Source organism: Gadus morhua, chromosome 22 (genome assembly GCF_902167405.1).
Source record: "Gadus morhua chromosome 22, gadMor3.0, whole genome shotgun sequence".
Classification (NCBI taxonomy): Eukaryota; Metazoa; Chordata; class Actinopteri; order Gadiformes; family Gadidae; genus Gadus; species Gadus morhua.
The window spans coordinates 16,744,955-16,763,432 of record NC_044069.1 but is presented as its reverse complement, the minus strand read 5'-3'; the positions used below and the strand labels follow the sequence as shown (position 1 = coordinate 16,763,432).

Genomic DNA, 18,478 nt, shown 5'->3' with positions numbered 1-18,478 from the left:
TTGTAGCAAACATTGCTGGAGATGGCGCTTACAAAGTCAAGGTTTGTCATTAACGGTTCCCTGACGTTGCTGATATATTTTTGATAGCAGGATTGTCAGCAAACATCCAGGCTCTCTCGTCTATGTGAGATTTTTGCTCCAAGTCCACACCCAATCAACATACCATACCCATGAAACAAGCTATTCAGGAGCAATGTGTTCACGTGCCGGATGTGTTGGGCGAAAGTGGAATAAACCAAATCGTCAGTTTCGTGTGGGTAATAAGTTTATTTATTTCATTTTTACAAAAAGTAAAATCGAAAGCTTATACAATTTTTTTTTTTTTTTATTAAAAACGTTAACTGAAGCCTTTCATTTGTTTTTGTAAAACATTGCCTGGAATAGTTTATTTGTTTGTAGTGCACATTCGCACACTGACACCCCTCCTAAAGATGTTAAATTCCATTTGTGTTCTCCCCTTTTATACTGTCTGTGTTCTCCCATGTTTCCTATTTTAAACAAGAAACCTAGTACTGTAGTATATTAAGTGAAACTTATATTTTTTGGGGGTTTATTTTCATCAGAAAAATGGCAGCCCCGATTGCACCTCCAACTCTCGAAAAAGACGATACGAACCAAAAGTTACACTTCCGCATGATAAACGAGCAACAAGTGGAGGATATCTGTATTAACCTTTTCTATAAGCCGCATACAATTACGCTTTTAACCTTATCTGTGCTCAGTTTGATGTACTTTGTGTTTGCCAGGTAAATAACACTGTTAAACTGATCGATATATATTATGGAATGTATTGGTCATTTCATCAGTTTAGACTCCCATTCATCTAATGTGAACAGCTGTTAAACATGTCATACTATGTGATTGACAGGGACGATGCCCACCCTGACAGCAACCTCAGAGTCGGCATTCTGGTGGTGGTCTCCTTTTTTCTTGTCATCAGCGTCCTGACGTTCCCTAACGGTAAGAAATGTTCATTATATTCTTAAAAAAAAATCTGTAATGAGGGGATTTTGAGGAACACCTGCTGCCTAATCATCTGTAAAGTCGTAAAGGCTAAGCATTTATGGGCTCGAGGAGACACCTAGTGATAGGATTAAACAAATAAATACAATTATTTAAACTTTTTATGAGTTATGATGATGTTTCCAGTAAATGATACTTATAATATATATTTTATATTGCTTTTTTTTAGGTCCATTTACGAGGCCACATCCAGCCATATGGCGTATGGTTTTTGGTGAGAACTAGTTCATCTTGCATGCAACTCGTACTGCTATTTATTTAAAATCATTACAAATCATCATGCCTTTCCTCATCCCAGAACAAATTGTGGTTGTCGTGTTTGCTGACCATTTCCCATTTTCTTCTTGATAGGTTTGAGTGTTCTTTACTTCTTGTTTCTTGTCTTCCTCCTCTTCCTTAACTGGAGCCAAGTAAAAACTTTCATGTACTGGTTGGATCCTAACCTTCGCTATGCCAGACGGGAGGTTGATGTCATGGTATTGTTATATTGTCTCTAATTGCGACTCATTTATATATTGATATGCATTCATAGATATATTCATGTTTTTTTTTCGTTGAAAAAAACATACATATTTCTTCTAGATGTCCTTTCACATTTTAATCAATGCTTCACCACTCTTCCCAGGAATATGCTGTGAATTGTACGGTGATCACGTGGGACCGCGTCATGAGCCATTTTGACATCTTTGCGTTTGGACATTTTGTCGGATGGGCTATTAAAGCGCTGGTCATTCGCAACTATGGCCTCTGCTGGACCATCAGTATAACATGGGAACTCACTGAGGTACATCTATGACTGTTTAGGCTTTGAATAAGCATACTATAGCCCATTTCCCATTACAAAATGACCATCCAAATAGGAACAAGCTTTCTTGGGGGGTCTACATTTTACAAATCTTTGTGTTTAACTATCAGCTATATTCCTCATACGTAAACCGTGTTTGTAGGGCTGATTGTTCACGATTGTTCAAGACATGACTCTGGCCTCTTTAATCATAGACCAGAAGTATAATTATGAGGGTTAAGAGTGCCTAATTCCAGCTGTATTTACCCATTTTAAAAACTGTCAAGGACTAGTATGGTTCAAAACAATATACACCATATCACGGTTTTATTGACATGAAATTCCTCTCTCCCCAGTTGTTCTTCATGCATCTCCTCCCTAACTTTGCTGAGTGCTGGTGGGACCAGGTGATCCTGGACATACTGCTGTGTAATGGAGGAGGGATCTGGCTGGGCATGACCGTGTGCCACTTTCTGGAGATGCGGACCTACAGCTGGGCCAGCATCAAGTCAGTTCTTGGTTACTTTGTTTTCTTTCTGCTCCCTTGCTCTCTAAGCCTGGATGTAATCCTGTTTGTGTAACTCACATCAACATGTGTGTTTCCACAGGGACATCCATACCACCACAGGGAAGATAAAACGGGCCGTGCTTCAGTTCACCCCGGCCAGCTGGACTTATGTCCGCTGGTTTGACCCAAACTCCTCTTTCCAGAGGCTTGCTGGCATTTACCTCTTCATGATCCTATGGCAGGTATATTGGATTTTTTTTACTAACTCATAACTTTGCATTTCAATATACTAATTTTAAAATAGAAATGTGTATTGAGCCCCTCCCAGTTAGCAGGTGGGAGACTTTCTGCATTCAATAAACTCAATAACAGTGTTCTTTCTACCAACTGGCTGTGCAGATGTGTGACGCAAACTGGCTAGCTCGGCCGGCTGGGTGACTTGAGTGGGAGGGTATTTGGGAGTTGAAATTGTAGTTGAAATGTTACACACAATGACTACCATGTGTTGTTGTTCTCTATTGTGTTATTGTATTTTATCCGGAGAGCACATCAAACCGTCCCTTCTTCCTCTTTGTCTCCACAGCTCACCGAGTTGAACACGTTCTTCCTCAAGCACATCTTCATCTTCCAGGTGTCTCACCCGCTCAGCTTAGGCCGCATCTTCATCATGGGGAGCATCACTGCTCCCACCGTGCGGTACGTGCTGGTTTCGCAGCCATGCGCATGTCATTGCACTTTCAAGAAGGGAACCCCGCTGATTTTCTTGTGATGTTTCCTCTACTTTGCAGACAGTATTATGCATACTTGACGGACACTCAGTGCAAAAGAGTAGGAACGCAGTGTTGGGTGTTTGGGTAGGTCTTCTAAGCATCATGTTTCATTTATCATTGAAGATATCAATAGATTGCATGCATATGTTTACAACATAAGAAACGACTCATCTCCTGCCAATACTTCTAAGAACTGTTATGTGATCTGTCAGACTTCGATATTATCTATTTTGAAGTAACCAAACACTACAGAGATTTCAGATGACAATCATATTCAAGAGTTTTTGCCAAGAGAGGGCGCTATTGCAACAATCCAATGTATAAATGCCATGCCAATGTTTAGTTGTTACCCACATTAAACCTAACATTAACAAAAGATGTAACATTTCATCTTTTATTTGATGACAGTGCTCTGTCTTTCCTGGAAGCTCTTGCCTGTGTCAAGTTTGGGCTGGACCTGTTCTGCAAAACATGTATCCAATTTGTGGTCCTATGGCTGTTTTGTCTGGTAAGTGCCTGGTAGTATGTACATCCTTAGGAGAAATTGTTTAAAATATATCTGTGTGGTCTAATGTGTGTTCAGCCATGTGTAAATGACTATGTAAGCATAACCATGAGTGCTCTGTAGTAAAGGTTTTAGGTTTTTACCTGCAGAATTAGCAGGACAGAGAAAACATACAGAATGTAACGTTTAAGGTCCTGATAAAATACTGTGCTTTCTTTCTTCTTTGACATCCTCCAGGCAGTCATAACACTGCTTTGTTTATATGGGATGGTTTGGTATGAGCAGAGGAAAATGGAGGTATGTGCTTTTTTATGAGTTTGTTTTATAAAAATGGCTATGCCATTACAGTTTTATTGTTCGTTCAGGGTTCAGCCGTTTTTTATTGTTTCTGAACTTTTTTTCTTTCCTTGGAGGTCTTGAGCAACAAGCATCGTGATTCACACAGCCCTACTGAGCCCTGTGGTTTAATACAAGATGGCCTTTCAGGTCAGTTGTATTCATGGTGATCATACTCTGGTGAACTCTCCACCTGCACTTTAAAACCAATGCCTCTTCCCTCTCTTGCACAGCTAAGGAACTCCCCAACAGTACCAAACCATCAACAGCACAAAAGAGAAACTTGAAGAAGAAGCGTACGGTTAACGACCACAGAGGGAAGAAGATATAGGGAGAGTGCCAGAGGTTGGGGTATTATGAAGTCTTGAGGAAAGAGAGTGCTGCGAAGTCACACCTAACCACAGGTAATACACTCTTGGTAGTGTGGCAGATGACCAATGAAATACAATTTTTTGTGTCTTCCTATCACTAACTCTTTGATAACTATATATTGGGTGAGATAGATTGTAATAATCATATTAAAACGTGTGAAAGAGTTATGTAGATTAAACAAAACACTGAAGTTCCATGAAACAGCATCTTGATATTATTAACTTGCTAAGCACAATCAATCACGATGTCACCATAGGTGTTGTTTTTTTGCTCGTATATATTTATTTATTTCGTACTATGATGCTATGTTTGACTTACACTGAATACTACACTGTTTTTATATGAGTTAGGTTGTATTGTTTCTCTCTGATTGTGTTAACCAATGTTGTCAATTCCATGCATAAACAATGTTATTTATGTAGCAGATTTTTTTTCCCATGATTGTATTTTTTGAGGAAGTTTTAAATGTCAAGTTGTAAAGCAAATCCGCAAACATCTGTATACATTTTTTTTTAGATGTATAACGTTTGATGGTTCGTTACAGAATATTATTTTTAGGTGTAATATTTTCAATGTTATTTTTTGATTCACTGTGATCTTTAATAATAAATATTAAAATAAATCTATTCGTTTGTCATACTTCTATCACGAAACTAGTGAAATATAAAACTCCAGCCTGAAAGAATCGGGGACCGATTTAAGATTTTTGGCGGTGCCAATGATTATTTTTCAACCTCTATCTAGCGTCATGAGACGTTTCTTTGCATGTGTAGCTAGCTACTCCATTTCCCATGGTTCCTGCTCCTAAAGGCTCGCTGTAGTGGATGACAGCTATCCGGCGCCGAGAGACCGATAGACACTCAAACGAACAAGCCATGGCGGCCACGGGTGGAGGGAAAATTAGAAGCAGAAGATATCATATTGCCTCCAAACCTTACGCCAAGAGCAAACAGGTAAAATGGATGAAAGTGATTTTTTTAAATGATTGCATTGATTGGATCGCCGTAACAATAATGCCATTTACTTCCTATCTTTGTTTATTGTTTTGTTAGATCTATTTTGTGGCCTACCGATAGCGCTCATGGCCTCCACGCGCTGCTAGCATGTCAGGGAAATGCTAGCTATCATTAGCAAAGTAGATGCTAGTTTTTAGCCGACAAATTACCCAAGAGAAGTAACGATCGTGATTGTCTTGACATGTGAAAAACATGATGGGACTAATTTTTTGGAACAATTATTTTCGTTAGAACATGAAATTCAGATGGCGTATGCACAATTTAGCCCAGTGACTACAGTATTCCTACGGAGCAGCTAGCTGTCAGCTAACTTGGGAAATGCCATGGAAGTAGGATTCAACTGAGCCGGTGTTACCGCTAGCTAGGTTAGCCGTAGCTAGAAGCGCATTGTTGTCTGAGATGTATCCATCGCACAATATTCTGATATATACACCTGACGTTCGGACACACGCTAGGCGTTGTGCATAACTGTCTACATTCGTGTTTTATCTATGTGAATAAGTTACGTAAGGAAATATGCAGAGAAAGCATTGCCAAAATCTCTGCCAGCTGTATTGCGTAGGAAGCATTGACTAATTTGAGACCCACATGGTTTACGCATTCGCTTTTCAGGGGGATTGCAGAGATTGGTATATACTATGAAACAATCCAGTGAACATTGTGGCATATAACTGCTCCTGACAAAATGATTAAGGGATTTGCAAATGGGTGTATTGTCACTGAGCATTTAACATGCGACATAGACATGTGAATTTGGGTAGAACGGTATATTTGCTTTTAAGAATGAAAACCAAGGCGCCTAGAAAACCTAGAGCGCCTAATTTTGAAGATTAACCTCAGTTCTTACGTGTCCTTATTGATCATCGTAATGAAATGCATTGATGGGTTATGTTGACGTATGTCATAATTGTTCTTGTAGACGTGCTTCAAAACGGTGGGAGTTTGCATTTGTACTGGACTTGGTTTGCAATAAAAATGAACGCGAGCAACGAAACAAAACTGTATCGTGTATCCATGGTTAATAACGTGTATTTAAGACACTATTTTAACAGTGTTTAATTTTTGAGAAGCCACTTCAAGGTAAAATGGATGAAAGTTGGATGAAATGACTTGTTTTGCTTGCGTAAGTGGTTTTTGAAATTATTAACTGTTCGGTGGGCGTAGTGTTCAGAGGTTGGTGATATTACTTTACTGTTTTGAAAGGCAATAAGTCTTCAGTGTATCCCTTTGTCCAAACAGCATTCCCTGTGTAAGGTTTGACAGGGTGTTTACATTTGGTCAAATTAAACCTGAAGCCATGGTGCATTTAGGTCGGGTTTTATCGAATAGAGTGGGGCAACTCTTTGAGTTGGAAGCCTCAGCTCACTGGGTCTGCAAGGGTGTTGTGCTCCTTCAGAGTACTGGCATGCTTTAGTAACAGTCCACAGAGTGCAACCAGATTAAACCTCCTCTCAGCCCAACCTGGGGCCGCTTCCTGTGAGAACAATGACACAAGCATAGGCTCTCTGCACCGGCCCCTGTGTTCCCTATGAAACAGTCCACCAAAGAACTGCCCCTCTCTGTAAGCCTTGTACACACAGGAGCCAACGTTTATATAATTGAACTAAACATGTACAGTTTAAGCTGTGTGGTTCTATAAAAGTGTATCGGTCAGAATGTTGATGGTTTGTCGGCGTAGATTAGTTTCAGGATAGCAGGGTGCAGACATGTTGTAGTGCAGTCGATCGCCTTAGTGTGCTTAACTGATAAGCATCACAGCAAGGGGCACCCATGACTTCTATCAGGAGAGCAAAGCTCCCTCTAGTTTGACAGCATGTATACAAAGAGTCGTGCAGGCTATCAACTCCACTTCTTTTCTCCCATGCTGCAACTTTATGAATGTAGAATACAATAATCCATATCCTGAGGGTGCCCTCTTGTACTCTTCTTAAGAGCTACTGACTACATTTTCAGTTTAATTGACAGCTGTATAGTCATCTTCCATATATACACTATATATCATCTACGACACTCTAACTTTAATTCACCAAGCTTTATAATGCACTACTGACTATGCAGAATTTAATATATATTTATGGTCAATAAACTTGTTCTACTTTAGAGAAGAATGGTAAAATAACTGCAGTGTTTTTATTACCAAGAGTACTGCTAGTATTTACGCTATGAGATATAAAATGTGTCAAAAGACAAGCATTATCAAAAAAATCGGTGGTTTGGCATTATTCTTCTGGTTATTATATTGATACATTTTTTATTATTATTGACAATAATGGCTGATCCGACTGATTGATATAAGCCGACCCATGACTGTTCTCTCCCCCTGGCTGGTTCCTCCCTCTCTCTGCAGCAGCCAGGCCTCATCAATCGAGTGACCAACACGGTGAAGAGCATCGTTCCGTCCTGGCTACAGAAGTACTTTAAGGGCGAGGAACCTGCCGAGGAGGGGGGCGCCCTACAGGGTTTGGAGGAGGACAGCCAGACCCTCCCACCCAACGGCAATGAGGAGGGCCCACCACCCCACGACGGCTGGGACTCCCCAGAGCCCAGCACCAGTCACACAGGTGAGGGATGCGGCCAGCCCCTTAGGTATACCTGATTTGGGACACTGGGTGATTTCTGTATACCTGCTGTTATTCTGGGCATCCGTTTGTCCCATGTGGTAATAAAGCTTTTGGCCACCACCTAATCCCACACTCTCGCTCTTGTGCTTCCTATTTCCGACCGGCAGAGCCTTCAACCAGCAGGGCCTCGCTGAACTTGCAGGACAATGTCCTGTCACGGCCCCCGTTGAATCGTTCCCACCCCCTCCACTTTCCCCTGCCGGAGGCCTCCTCCCCCCTCCTAGGGCCCCCCAGCAGCCTCTTCCCTCCGCCCTCCACCTCCGCAGCCCCCGGGCCCTTCACCACGGGCTTCTCCCTGGTGAAGGAGATCAAGGACAACCTCTCCCAGCACGAAGATGATAACATCTCCACCACTAGCGGCTTCTCCTCCCGAGCCTCCGAAAAAGGTCTGTGGTTTGGTACTCGATCTAAAGGTACACAAGACTAACCCGGCCCCTTGAGTGAACTAGTTTACGGTTTCTAATTATTTTTCCTATTTTTTTTTTCTAGATGTACCCGCCTCCAAAATGGTGTCGGGGCCTCGCCTCTGGTCCCCAGAGTCGGACAGGACACACTCCGGGCTCCCTGCCTCCCAGTCCAGTCTCAAGAAGCCCGCCTTTAACCTTTCTCTGTTTGGCACTTCCTCCAACGTGAGTTTCTATGCCGACGTTCACGTTGTGGATCTCGAACTGGTCTCACCACCAGCTTGCTTCCATTCATTCTGCTCGACTTGACCGTGGTGCTTTCTGCTCCTTAGTCCACGTTGAACAGCACAGTGCTCAACTCGAGCCAGCTGGGGGACTCTCCCTTCTACCCGGGGAAGACCACCTACGGCGGGGCCGCTGCAGCCAGAAGCCTGCGCACGCGCCCCAGCACACCATATCAGGTCAGGCATCCACCTCCCTTATGCTGAACTCAGACAGCAGTGCCACTACATGTCTACATTGATAAGTATATATATTGACACATGACTATTCTACTACTACTTGACACATGACTACTACTTTTTTTCTTCTTATTGTTTCTCTTCGATTCACTATCATTATAAAACCTGGTACATACGTACTCTTTGAAGACTTCCAGGAACCTTACCGCCCAGCAGGGTGGTAAGGTTCCTGGAAGTCTATCTATTATGAGGCAATGAGAGGGCAGGTCCATATTCGCGTACACCTGTAGCCCAGTGTTTCCCCCAGCACTGTATGGTTAAGGCAGCCGCCTTAACAACAATAGGGCCCGCGTTGACTACCAATATATAAAATAAATAATATATTTTTTTAATGCTTTTTTTTTTAACAATTATTATGCACTAACAAAGTACAAAACTCTCGTAGGGAAAGAAAATATACTTCCATCAGTTACAAAAAAGAAAGCGAAATACGAGGCCCAGTGGCTTCAGCAGTTCATTCAACCCCTTCGCCACGCATCAGGGTGAAACGACGCAGCGCACCGGTGACGGTGTCCTAGAGGAGTGGTCACGCGTTGCCATCCGAATTCAGCTTGAGTGTGTCATCAGAGGCAACCGGGGCGAAGCTCACCACCGGCGTTATGCAAAAGCGGGAGACTGACTCCCAAGTGCTTGACCCCCAGGCGCCGGTGAGGAGGCAGATCAAGGCCCGGCCCGCCGGAGCGGCGCCCTGCGGGGTGACGAGCGGCACGGCCCGGCGCATCCTGCAGTCCCTGGAGCGCATGTCCAGTCCTCTGGCCGTGAGTCCCCCCCCCACCACGCACACTAACGCTCAGGACATGGACCCAGTTATGTTCAGAAAGAGATAGCTGATGATCCCTATTTCTTTGAAGGCATGTTAAACATTAATCTAGAAGGCTGTTATCTGTAATTTCGGTGTTTCCCAAACAGGACGCAAAGAGAATCCCCTCTGCAGCCTCTTCCCCAATGTCAGCGGTAAGCACGAGGAACGCAGTACCACACAATACACCTCCACACACTTGAACACGCTTCTAATGTTCTATCCATTGGGGAGAATTTCATACGCGAGACATACTTGCGTTATGGTTAGGCAAATTTTTTTAGCGAAGGGTACTTAATTTGCCTATTGTGTAGAAATATTGACCAAATGATGGCTCTATAGATAGGAGTGCTGTTTCCACACAGCTCTGCCTGGTAGTCGCGTCTCCTGGGCACGTATACACCGCAAGATACACTGGAACTCGTATGCTTGACGTGTACTTGTTGACTTTAGTATACATTTGCACCCCTAGTTAGCATGGCTGTTTTTTTTCTATAGTGTTTTCAGTCATGGCATTAGTATTTCTAACATCAATATGGGAGCGATTGAAGAACAGTGGGGAATTAATGTCTGTCAATAGAGAATTTGAATTATGTTGAACTGAGTTGCTAATTTAAACTGCAATCTGTTTTGCCCCGCTCTATGCAGTCAATGGACGGTACAAATCTAGACTACTCACACTTCCAGGCCAAAAAGAAACGGGTAAGTTAATCTGCTCCCAGCGCCTTGATGGGTGGTTTGGTCATTTGTTTTTGTTTTCATACTCGTCCCAACACATGAGGCTATCGGAGGGTGTGTATACCATTACAGGAGCTCTACAGCTCAACAGATGACTTGGCGGTTGGGATTTGGCTTAAGGAGGCAGCACACTGTCCCACTGCCTGCTGGCCTACTTAACGCTTTACTCGACAAGATTCCTTTTAGCAAGGCACAGCTGTTAGGTGTGCATGTGCGCCTGTTTATAACACACAAACACGCGCACACATGGACTGTGTTGTAGCGTGTCTTGGTTGGTGTGTAAGTGGTGTGGGGCAGGCCATTGTTGATGATTAGTGCCAGCTCTGGATTGGCGCGGCCTGCAGTCCTTAAAACTGCTGGAAAGCGCCAGCTGTGACAGCTGCATCTCCAGACCCAAACAAACGGCCATTGACCTCCGCAGTCAATCATAAAAACAAGAGGAGCAGAGTCCCCAACACATCCATCATGATCAGTGCATGGCTCTGGACGAGCTTCACCTCAGATGGCCCCCTACTCCATAGCCTATTGAAGAGGCCACCCTCGACTGTGTTTTGTCTGTTGACGCGGGGATTCTGCTCCGTGGCCTTGACATGTGTCTGTTGTCCCCTCAGCTGGAGCCCTCCCTCCCCCCAGTGCAGAAGATGTTTGTCCCGACAGCCGCCGCGGTATCAGGGAACCGCTCCGTTTCCTTCAGGCCCTCTCTCACCCCCGGAGGCTCGGGCCGGTTCCTGGACAGGACCTCCAGAGACACGGTCAGTACCGCCTCCCCGGCGTCCGTTTATAGTCCTCCACATGTACCTTTCACCTTGCTCCGTGGGACCTTTTTTATAAGCCTTGTGTGCTAACTCCCCTGTGTCTGTTCATGCCCCTTCCAGCCCACCATGCAATCATCACACTTGCCTGATGCAAGCCCGGGTCCTTCTCAAAGGTACGGCTCCTTCCTATCAAGTAGTCCCATCACTACCTGGTCCTTCCCGTGGTTTTGGAGGGTAAAAGGGTCTCTTAAGTGTGTGTTGTTTATGTATTGTACGCCTAAACCTGTGTGACTGAGTTTGACTGCTCGTCCTCCACACAGCACAACCAACTGTAGCAGACCAGACTACCCTCTGTCCAGCACCCCTGCAGCAAGCGTCACAGCGGCCGGGGGAGGGGGCAAGATGAAGAGGGAGAGGACCACCACCCGGCCCTCCTCCAAACGCCCTGACGACGACGAGGTGGGGACCCCACACTCTACCCCTTAGTTTTGTCGCACTCTTTTCTAGTTTTTCATCTAGCTTTCCTTTGTGTTAAACAAACATCTCCTGGAGTGGAGCACATGTTGTGATATCTATGATATCACAACAGGGAACGACAGAAAAAGTCAAACTAGAAAGAATAGTTGGGACGGATTCATCGGTAGCGGTCAGACCGTGTGTGTGTGTTCTCTGTGTGGCCTGGGCGCTCACCGTGGTGGCCCTGCCTGTGCTCTCCCCCTCCAGGTGGCCGAGGTGCTCGACCTGCCAGCCATCTCCCTCCCGATCAGCGCCTTCAGCCTGCCCACCTTCAGCTTCTCCACCCTGCCCCTCACCACCACCGCAAAGCCCCGGCCTAGCGTCGCGACCCCGTCCCCAGCCAAGGAAACTGTAGCAGAAAAGGTAGGACCGTACGGCCTAGGTGTGTACCAGCGGAAGCCCTTTCTCGAGGTGGATGATCGGTTTCCCGTCACTGGTTCTTATTTCTCGGGGTTTTCTTCTTAGGAACCTGCTGTGTCTTCAAGCCCCCCCTGTCTACCGTTCACCTTCGCCTCTCCCATCGTCAAGGCGACCGCTGCTAGCCCCCCCTCCTTCACCCCCTCTGTACGTATGGACTGGATGGGCTTATTTGAACTAAGGTCGATCACAACGGTCCAGTGAGAATGTGTTTTAACGCTAATCCTCTTGTTTTAGGCTGGATTTACCTTCAGTGCACCTGTAGCAAAAATGGGTTCGTCCATGTCAAATGGAGAGCTGGCCATACCCATGAAGGCAGCAGGTAGGTGTCTGTCCCGTCAGAGACAGCCGGGCCGGGGATTTCATGCCACGTGTATGAGGTGGCCTAAAGGATGAATGCTTAATTGAGGCTGGTGCTGTTCTTTTTTTTTTTTGCAGGTTTCTCTACTCCCACGGTAAGGGGGTGGGGGGGACTTAATTCAAGCAATAAGAGCACAGAGGACTCTGACGGACCCTTCAAACCAGCCAAGACCCTGAAGCAGGGCAGCGTTCTGGACCTCCTCAAATCACCTGGTGAGATACACTTATTTTTGTTGTTTTATTGCTGATATAAATAACAAGACAAGATGTTCGACTTTAGGCTCTGGTGTCCTAATCACTGACGACCCGTACTCTGTTCTTGGTCCAGGCTTCGCCTCTCCCGTCACCTCGACTTCCCCCAGTGCCAACAGTGCTCCTCTGTCGAGCTCCACGGTCTCCCCCTCGCCCGCCCTCTCCTCCTCCTCCTCCTCCGCTGGCTTCGGCAACATGTTCCAGCCCGCGCCGGGCTCCTGGAGCTGTGACGTCTGCATGGTGCAGAACAAACAGTCTGACGCCAAGTGTGTTGCTTGTGGAACACAACTGCCCAAATCCGCCTCCTCCACCACCACCACCACCACCACCTCCTCCTCCTCCTCCTCTTTCTCCTCCTCGTCCTGCTTCAAACCATTAAACTCTACCGCCACCGAGAACAACAAGACCGCCCCCAAGGCCGCGGTGGGCTTCGGCGCGATGTTCGCCCGGCCCGCGGGCATGTGGGACTGCGACACGTGTCTGGTCCAGAACAAGGCGGAGGCGGTGAAGTGCGTGGCGTGCGACACGACCAAGCCGGGCACGGGGGTCAAGGCCCCGCTGACGCTGCCGTCGGCCTTCGCTCCCGTGGCGCCCGAGGCCTCCCCCGCCGCGCCGTCCCCGACGGCCCTCCCCTCTTTTGGGGACATGTTCAAGAAGCCGGAGGGCACGTGGCAGTGTGACACGTGCATGGTGGACAACAAGGCGCAGGACACAAAGTGTGTGGCCTGCATGACCTCCAAGCCTGGTATGCTCTTGTTTACAAAATTTGAATTGGAATTAATTTAGAATTACAAAAAAAAAATTCATTGACAATAAGCAGACGCTGTTATCCAGTAGTGAGTGTGTTATGAGTCTGTTAGGGACCATTACTTTTATAATAACAGTAGTGTTAATTTTGTCATTGGAAGCTAATGCTTCAGCTTGGGCTCAGAATACTCATCATTAACGTAACCTCTCTCCCCGTCGGGTAATTAACCCTCTTTACCCCCACCAAGGAGCGTCAGCTGCCCCCCCAGCGTCGGCCTCTGCCCCGGCCAGCACCAGTGCTCCAGCGCTGGGCTTCGGGGACATGTTCAAGAAGCCCGAGGGGGCCTGGGACTGTGATGTGTGCTGCGTTCAGAACAAGGGGGCAGACCTGACGTGTGTCGCCTGCCAGACGGCCAAGCCGGGGGCCGTGGTGGAACCCAAAGGTAAGGATGGAGAACCCGCCCTTGTGGAACCACAAATGTTGTCGTTTCCCCCCCCCCCCCCCCCCCCCCCCCCCCCCGGTTATTTTCCAGAGCTTCCATATAACGGATGACGGCTTTATGTTTTTTGTGTTTGTCTTCTTCCCCCTGCAGGTTTCAGTTCTTCGTTCGGCTCGTCGGGAGCTGCGTTCGGCACCTCGGGCTCCGGGGGTTTCAAGTTCGGTACGTCGGCGGCGTCGGACTCCCTCCCCGCTGACACCGCGGGCTTCAAGTTTGGGGCCGCCCTCTCCGACTCCGCCTCCTCGTCGTCCACCGGAGGTTTTAAGTTCGGAACCTCTACGTCGGAGACCCCTTCGAAAGACACTAGCGCCTCGTTGGGGTTCAAATTCGGCAGCGCCACGGAGGGCTTTAAGTTTGGCACCGCCGCCGTCACTGACTCGACCGCCACGGACAGCAAGCAGCCCGAGTCCAGCTCTGGAGGGCCCGGCTTCAAGTTCGGAGACAGCAGCGGGACGCTATTCGGGGCCGGGGCGTCCAGCGCCGAGGCCAAGACCCCCAACGTCAGGTTCTCCTTCGGACTCTCAAAACCCGACGAGACGACGACGACGGCGGCGACTGCCGGCGCGTCCGCCCCCTCCGTGACTTTCACCCTCCCCACGACCGCCGCAGAGAACACGTCATCCACTGACGGCGCCTCGCTGAAGACCGCCGGCTCCGTCTTCGGGAGGCTGGGCGGGCCGCTCACGAGCGCCGCCTCCTCCTCGCCCACGCCCAGCTTCGGCGCCGCCGTCTCCACAGAGAAGGAGGCGGCCGCTCCCGCCGCGTTCAGCTTCGGGAAGCCCGAGGAGAAGGAGCCGGCCGGCTTCATGTTCGGCGCGGCCAGTAAAGGAAGCGACGCCACCATGATGTCCCCGCCAGCCGAGATGGGGGGCTTCTCCTTCAACACACCCCTCGCCGCCGCCAAGGAGCAGGCGCCCCCGCCCCCGTACCCCTTCGGCAAGCCGGCCGACAAGGGAGAGGTGGCGGCCGCCGAGGTCCCCAAGACGGGCTTCAGCTTTGGACAGAGCGCTGCAGGTGTGTGTTGGTTGGATTCAGAGCGTGTGTCGTGTTTAACGGTGTCGATTGGGAGATTTACACTGGGTTATGAACTAGTGTTCTAGGTCCTTCCGTGGTCTTGACCCCCTCGGTTCCTCTCTCTCCACCAGATCCCTCCGCCGCTCCCAAGCCGTTCTCCTTCAACCCGGCCCCCGTCAGCTCCTCGGCCCCGGCCCCCAGTCTCTTCGGCAGCGGCCCCGCCCAGGCACCGGCCGCCGCCGCTAGCCCGGCGCCCAGCAGCTTCATGTTTGGCAAGGGGTCCTCGGCCCCGGCGGCGGCGTCCGGCCCGGCCACAGCCCAACCCTTCCTCTTCGGGGCCCCCGCCAGCGCAGCGCCTCCCGCCGCCAACCCCCCCGGCTTCTCGTTCGGCGAGGTGGTGCCGGCTCACGGCCTATCTGCAGGTCAGCCTCTCCTTTTTGTTTACTGTCTTTACTGTTTCATTGATGGGTCGTTTGGATGATTGGTCCCAGTACGTACGAACAACGTTTGTTAGTGCTTCTTTTTTGCTTTCGCGCAGTGGACTCATCGGTGTCAAGCATCCTTCTTGTGGTGTGTGTATATACATATGAAACTCGGTGTCAATGTTCCTCTCCTCCCTCCGCTCCCCCAGCCCCCTCCTCCACGTCCTCTCCGTTCGTCTTCAGCTCGGCCCCGTCCTCAGGGTTCGGGGCGGGCCAGGCTCCGCCCTCCGCGGGGGCTTTCGGAGCCGCGCAGGCCGCCCCCGCCTTCGGCTCCACTTTCGGCTCTCCGGCCCCTTCGCCCTTCTCGGGCCCCGCTGCCAAGGCCCCGGCCTTCGGGGCCAAGCCCAACGCGGCCCCGGTCTTCGGCCAGCAGGCCAACTCCACGCCGGTGTTCGGAGCGGTGCCCAACCCGACCCAGCCAGGTTGGTGACGCACCTTCTTAGACTGAGTGTCCATGATCTTGACGTGGCTGCACTTGAGACCATTGAGGTCCTGGGAGAGTTAAGAGCAGGAAATACTTGACCCTTTAGAATCCACGGCATGTGCCAGTCAATTATGGCGGTAGCACTTAAACATTTGAAAGGAACATCATAACCATATGTCTGCGGTCTTAATGGACATAATGCAGTGGATTGCTCAAATCAGACGACCCTGAATCAAGCCGAGCGTCTCTCCATCCAATCAGGGTTCCAGTTTGGCGGCGCCACTCCGTTTGGAGCCCCCGCCAACAACACGGGGGTGTTTGCCTTCGGAGGTGGCGCCCCCCCGGCCCTTTCCGCCGCCCCCTCCGCGGCCCCCCAGCAGACGGCTCAAGCAGGGTTCACCTTCTCCCAGCCGCCCGCGTTCAACATCGGGTAAATATGAGGCTCTGCCAAAGGCCGAGCCGGAGCCCCTCGGAGCTCGTCTGCATCAGCCCTGGATGAAGCCGTCGTAAAGAACCCGTGCTGAGGAGCATGATGACGCATTTAACTGTAAAGTGTTCCCACTGCGTGGCTCGAGGACTTACACAGATTACAGATCACTGAAACGAGACAAAGATGATAGTACTATAGCGCCCGTTGTCCTGCTACTGATTGTTAAGGGAAGCTGCAGAGTTCATGCTTTAGCTGTTCTGGTATAGTTATTGCTACTTGTGATGTTCCTTTCCTGCTCTACCTGGGATTGCCTTTAGTCTTTGTTGACGATGATGTCATGACTCTCTCCAGGTCGGCCAAGACCTTCACAGCGACCCCCGCTGGCCAGGCGCCCATCGCCGGGCGCAAGATCAAGACGGCGGTACGGCGCAGGAAGTGAACCCCCACCTGCCCCACCTCCTCCTCGCCCTCGCTTCCCGCAACCTGGACTCGAATTAGACTTGACCTTTGACCTTTAGAATCCAACCTGAAAGGCTGACCGATGTCCTGGACGCTCTCCACCAGCCCCCCCCCTCCCCCTCCCCTCCCCTGCTCCAGGGCGTGGCATGTGAGGGAACCCCCCTGGACGGGAGGCGTCTCCTCCCCTAAGGGCTAGACGGTCATCGCAGGGCTGGACTAGGGGCTTCACCTCAGAGTAGACCAGGTGGCCTGGTTGGTGAAGGTGACCCTCTTAAACGATACGGATTAAGACCTGTGATCAGAATCGACAACATGATGACAACAGAGACGACTCCCGAGACGCGATCGAGTAAAGAAACCTTTGCTTGGCATTTGAAACAAACAAACCCAAGACTGTCATCTCTCTATTTTCTGTCTGTCTGCTAGACTTTAGGCATGACTTTTTTTTCCTCTTTTTTTTTTTCTTTTTTTTTTTTGTCTTTTTTGGAAATAAAATTACAAAGGCAAAAACTGCAAATCTAAAGAGTTGCGAATGTACACGGCGCCCTGTCGTCGAGTTCAGCTATGGGTGATCAGGTTATTGAGCTGCAATACGCGTAGAGGTAGCGAGAGCTGTTTGGCTGGTCGCCGGTGGCAACCGCTGCGCACGACGCCATCTAGCGAGCGCTCTCCGTTTATTGAGACGCCGCGACGGGTGCAGCTATGGGACGTTGCCATGGTGATGATGCCGTGTGTGTGTGTGTGTGTGTGCTGTATGTACAGAGATAAGAGTGTTTCCGTGTGACGGATGAAGCGTGCTTGTTACCCCCCCTATCTCCTCGCCTCATGTACAGACTTGAGGTGTGTATGATGTTTTTTTTTTTTGTACATGCAGATTATGTTTCTCTAGTGCGCTCCTTGCGTGTCAGTGTTTTGACTGTGTGTGTGTGTTTGTGCGCATATGAACCGAATCCTCTGGAGTGTGCCGCGGGGGGGTGGCCTGTTGTCATAGGTGAGATAGCAAATGAATGTGTTTAAAACGAGCCCTAAGAGGCAGACTTATAGAACGGAGAGGCAGAGGGTGGGCGAAGGGGTAGAAGCCTTTTAGACGTCCGCTTCTCTCAGAACTTCTGTATAAACGAGTGGTTCCACAATCCGTTCTAATTCTTTCTCCACCTGGCTGGCTTCACCCCTGCTCTCTGTGCTTCTCCCACCCTCCCATTCTCTCCCTCTCCTGCTGACAAGTTAAACTCTCCTATTACCTCTCTGCCTCTTCCTCTTAATCTCTTAATTGGCCTTCGAATATTATTATAAAAAACCTGTAAATAGTTTTTTTTTTTTTTATCTGTGAAGTTGAATTTCTGTGTGTTACCAACTCTGCATTCTGCATTTTTTGTCTTTAGAATTTATTATGTAAATCCCTATATTCAAAGTTGCCCGAATCCATTTAAAAGGAACATAAATGCAAATTGGGAAGCCTTTGATGAATAAAGGTATATTGGCTTTTCTGATCCACTTTTGTTTGGACCAAAACCAGTATTGTATAAAGTATTAAGTATATATTTTTCTATTGCTTGTTTAAATGGACGAGGGTGACTTTGGATGATAAGGAAGTCAATTTAATTTTAAAGCCATGATTATTACTGGTCGAGTGATGATATAAAAACCATGGGTAATTACTATCAATAAACTATAAAAAAGTGAACAGCTGACTGAATTATTCTCTTTGACAAATTAGACCAGGTG

At 48.4% G+C, this 18,478-nt stretch overlaps 2 protein-coding genes across 3 annotated transcripts; both read left to right on the top strand.

The window, feature by feature from the left end:
* The first annotated feature begins 458 nt into the window (after positions 1 to 458).
* On the top strand, positions 459 to 4,924 carry ptdss1b (phosphatidylserine synthase 1b). The gene is made up of 13 exons (XM_030346817.1): positions 459 to 746; positions 869 to 960; positions 1,193 to 1,237; positions 1,375 to 1,499; positions 1,649 to 1,807; positions 2,164 to 2,315; positions 2,416 to 2,557; positions 2,899 to 3,011; positions 3,104 to 3,169; positions 3,494 to 3,593; positions 3,828 to 3,887; positions 4,004 to 4,076; positions 4,160 to 4,924. Exons 1-13 carry the CDS (start codon positions 568 to 570, stop codon positions 4,255 to 4,257), a joined length of 1,404 nt encoding a protein of 467 aa, XP_030202677.1. The 5' UTR covers positions 459 to 567; the 3' UTR covers positions 4,258 to 4,924.
* Positions 4,925 to 5,103: 179 nt separating this feature from the next.
* nup153 (nucleoporin 153) lies at positions 5,104 to 18,437 on the top strand. Of its 2 annotated transcripts, none has more exons than XM_030346814.1 (22): positions 5,104 to 5,251; positions 7,662 to 7,875; positions 8,043 to 8,321; positions 8,425 to 8,564; positions 8,672 to 8,800; positions 9,502 to 9,618; positions 9,770 to 9,814; positions 10,308 to 10,361; positions 11,009 to 11,149; positions 11,273 to 11,325; positions 11,473 to 11,611; positions 11,876 to 12,031; positions 12,134 to 12,232; positions 12,323 to 12,407; positions 12,524 to 12,658; positions 12,774 to 13,442; positions 13,693 to 13,887; positions 14,038 to 14,958; positions 15,090 to 15,380; positions 15,590 to 15,862; positions 16,126 to 16,294; positions 16,646 to 18,437. In XM_030346814.1, the coding sequence occupies exons 1-22, from the start codon at positions 5,123 to 5,125 to the stop codon at positions 16,731 to 16,733; spliced, it is 4,521 nt and encodes a 1,506-aa protein (XP_030202674.1). In that variant the 5' UTR covers positions 5,104 to 5,122; the 3' UTR covers positions 16,734 to 18,437. The 2 variants fall into 2 exon arrangements, with proteins under 2 accessions (XP_030202674.1, XP_030202675.1); XM_030346815.1 differs by having other exon boundaries at positions 5,124 to 5,251; positions 7,665 to 7,875.
* Positions 18,438 to 18,478: the final 41 nt, after the last annotated feature.

Bases quoted from the DNA above. Each gene is read 5' to 3' on its own strand.
- nup153 (XM_030346814.1), top strand. From the start codon at position 5,123: ATGACAGCTATCCGGCGCCGAGAGACCGATAGACACTCAAACGAACAA. The intron at 8,322-8,424 runs GTCTGTGGTTTG...TTTTTTTTCTAG, and splicing joins CTCCCGAGCCTCCGAAAAAG to ATGTACCCGCCTCCAAAATG. The intron at 8,801-9,501 runs GTCAGGCATCCA...CTTGACCCCCAG, and splicing joins GCCCCAGCACACCATATCAG to GCGCCGGTGAGGAGGCAGAT.
- ptdss1b (XM_030346817.1), top strand. From the start codon at position 568: ATGGCAGCCCCGATTGCACCTCCAACTCTCGAAAAAGACGATACGAAC. The intron at 2,558-2,898 runs GTATATTGGATT...TTGTCTCCACAG, and splicing joins TCTTCATGATCCTATGGCAG to CTCACCGAGTTGAACACGTT. The intron at 3,012-3,103 runs GTACGTGCTGGT...TCTACTTTGCAG, and splicing joins ATCACTGCTCCCACCGTGCG to ACAGTATTATGCATACTTGA.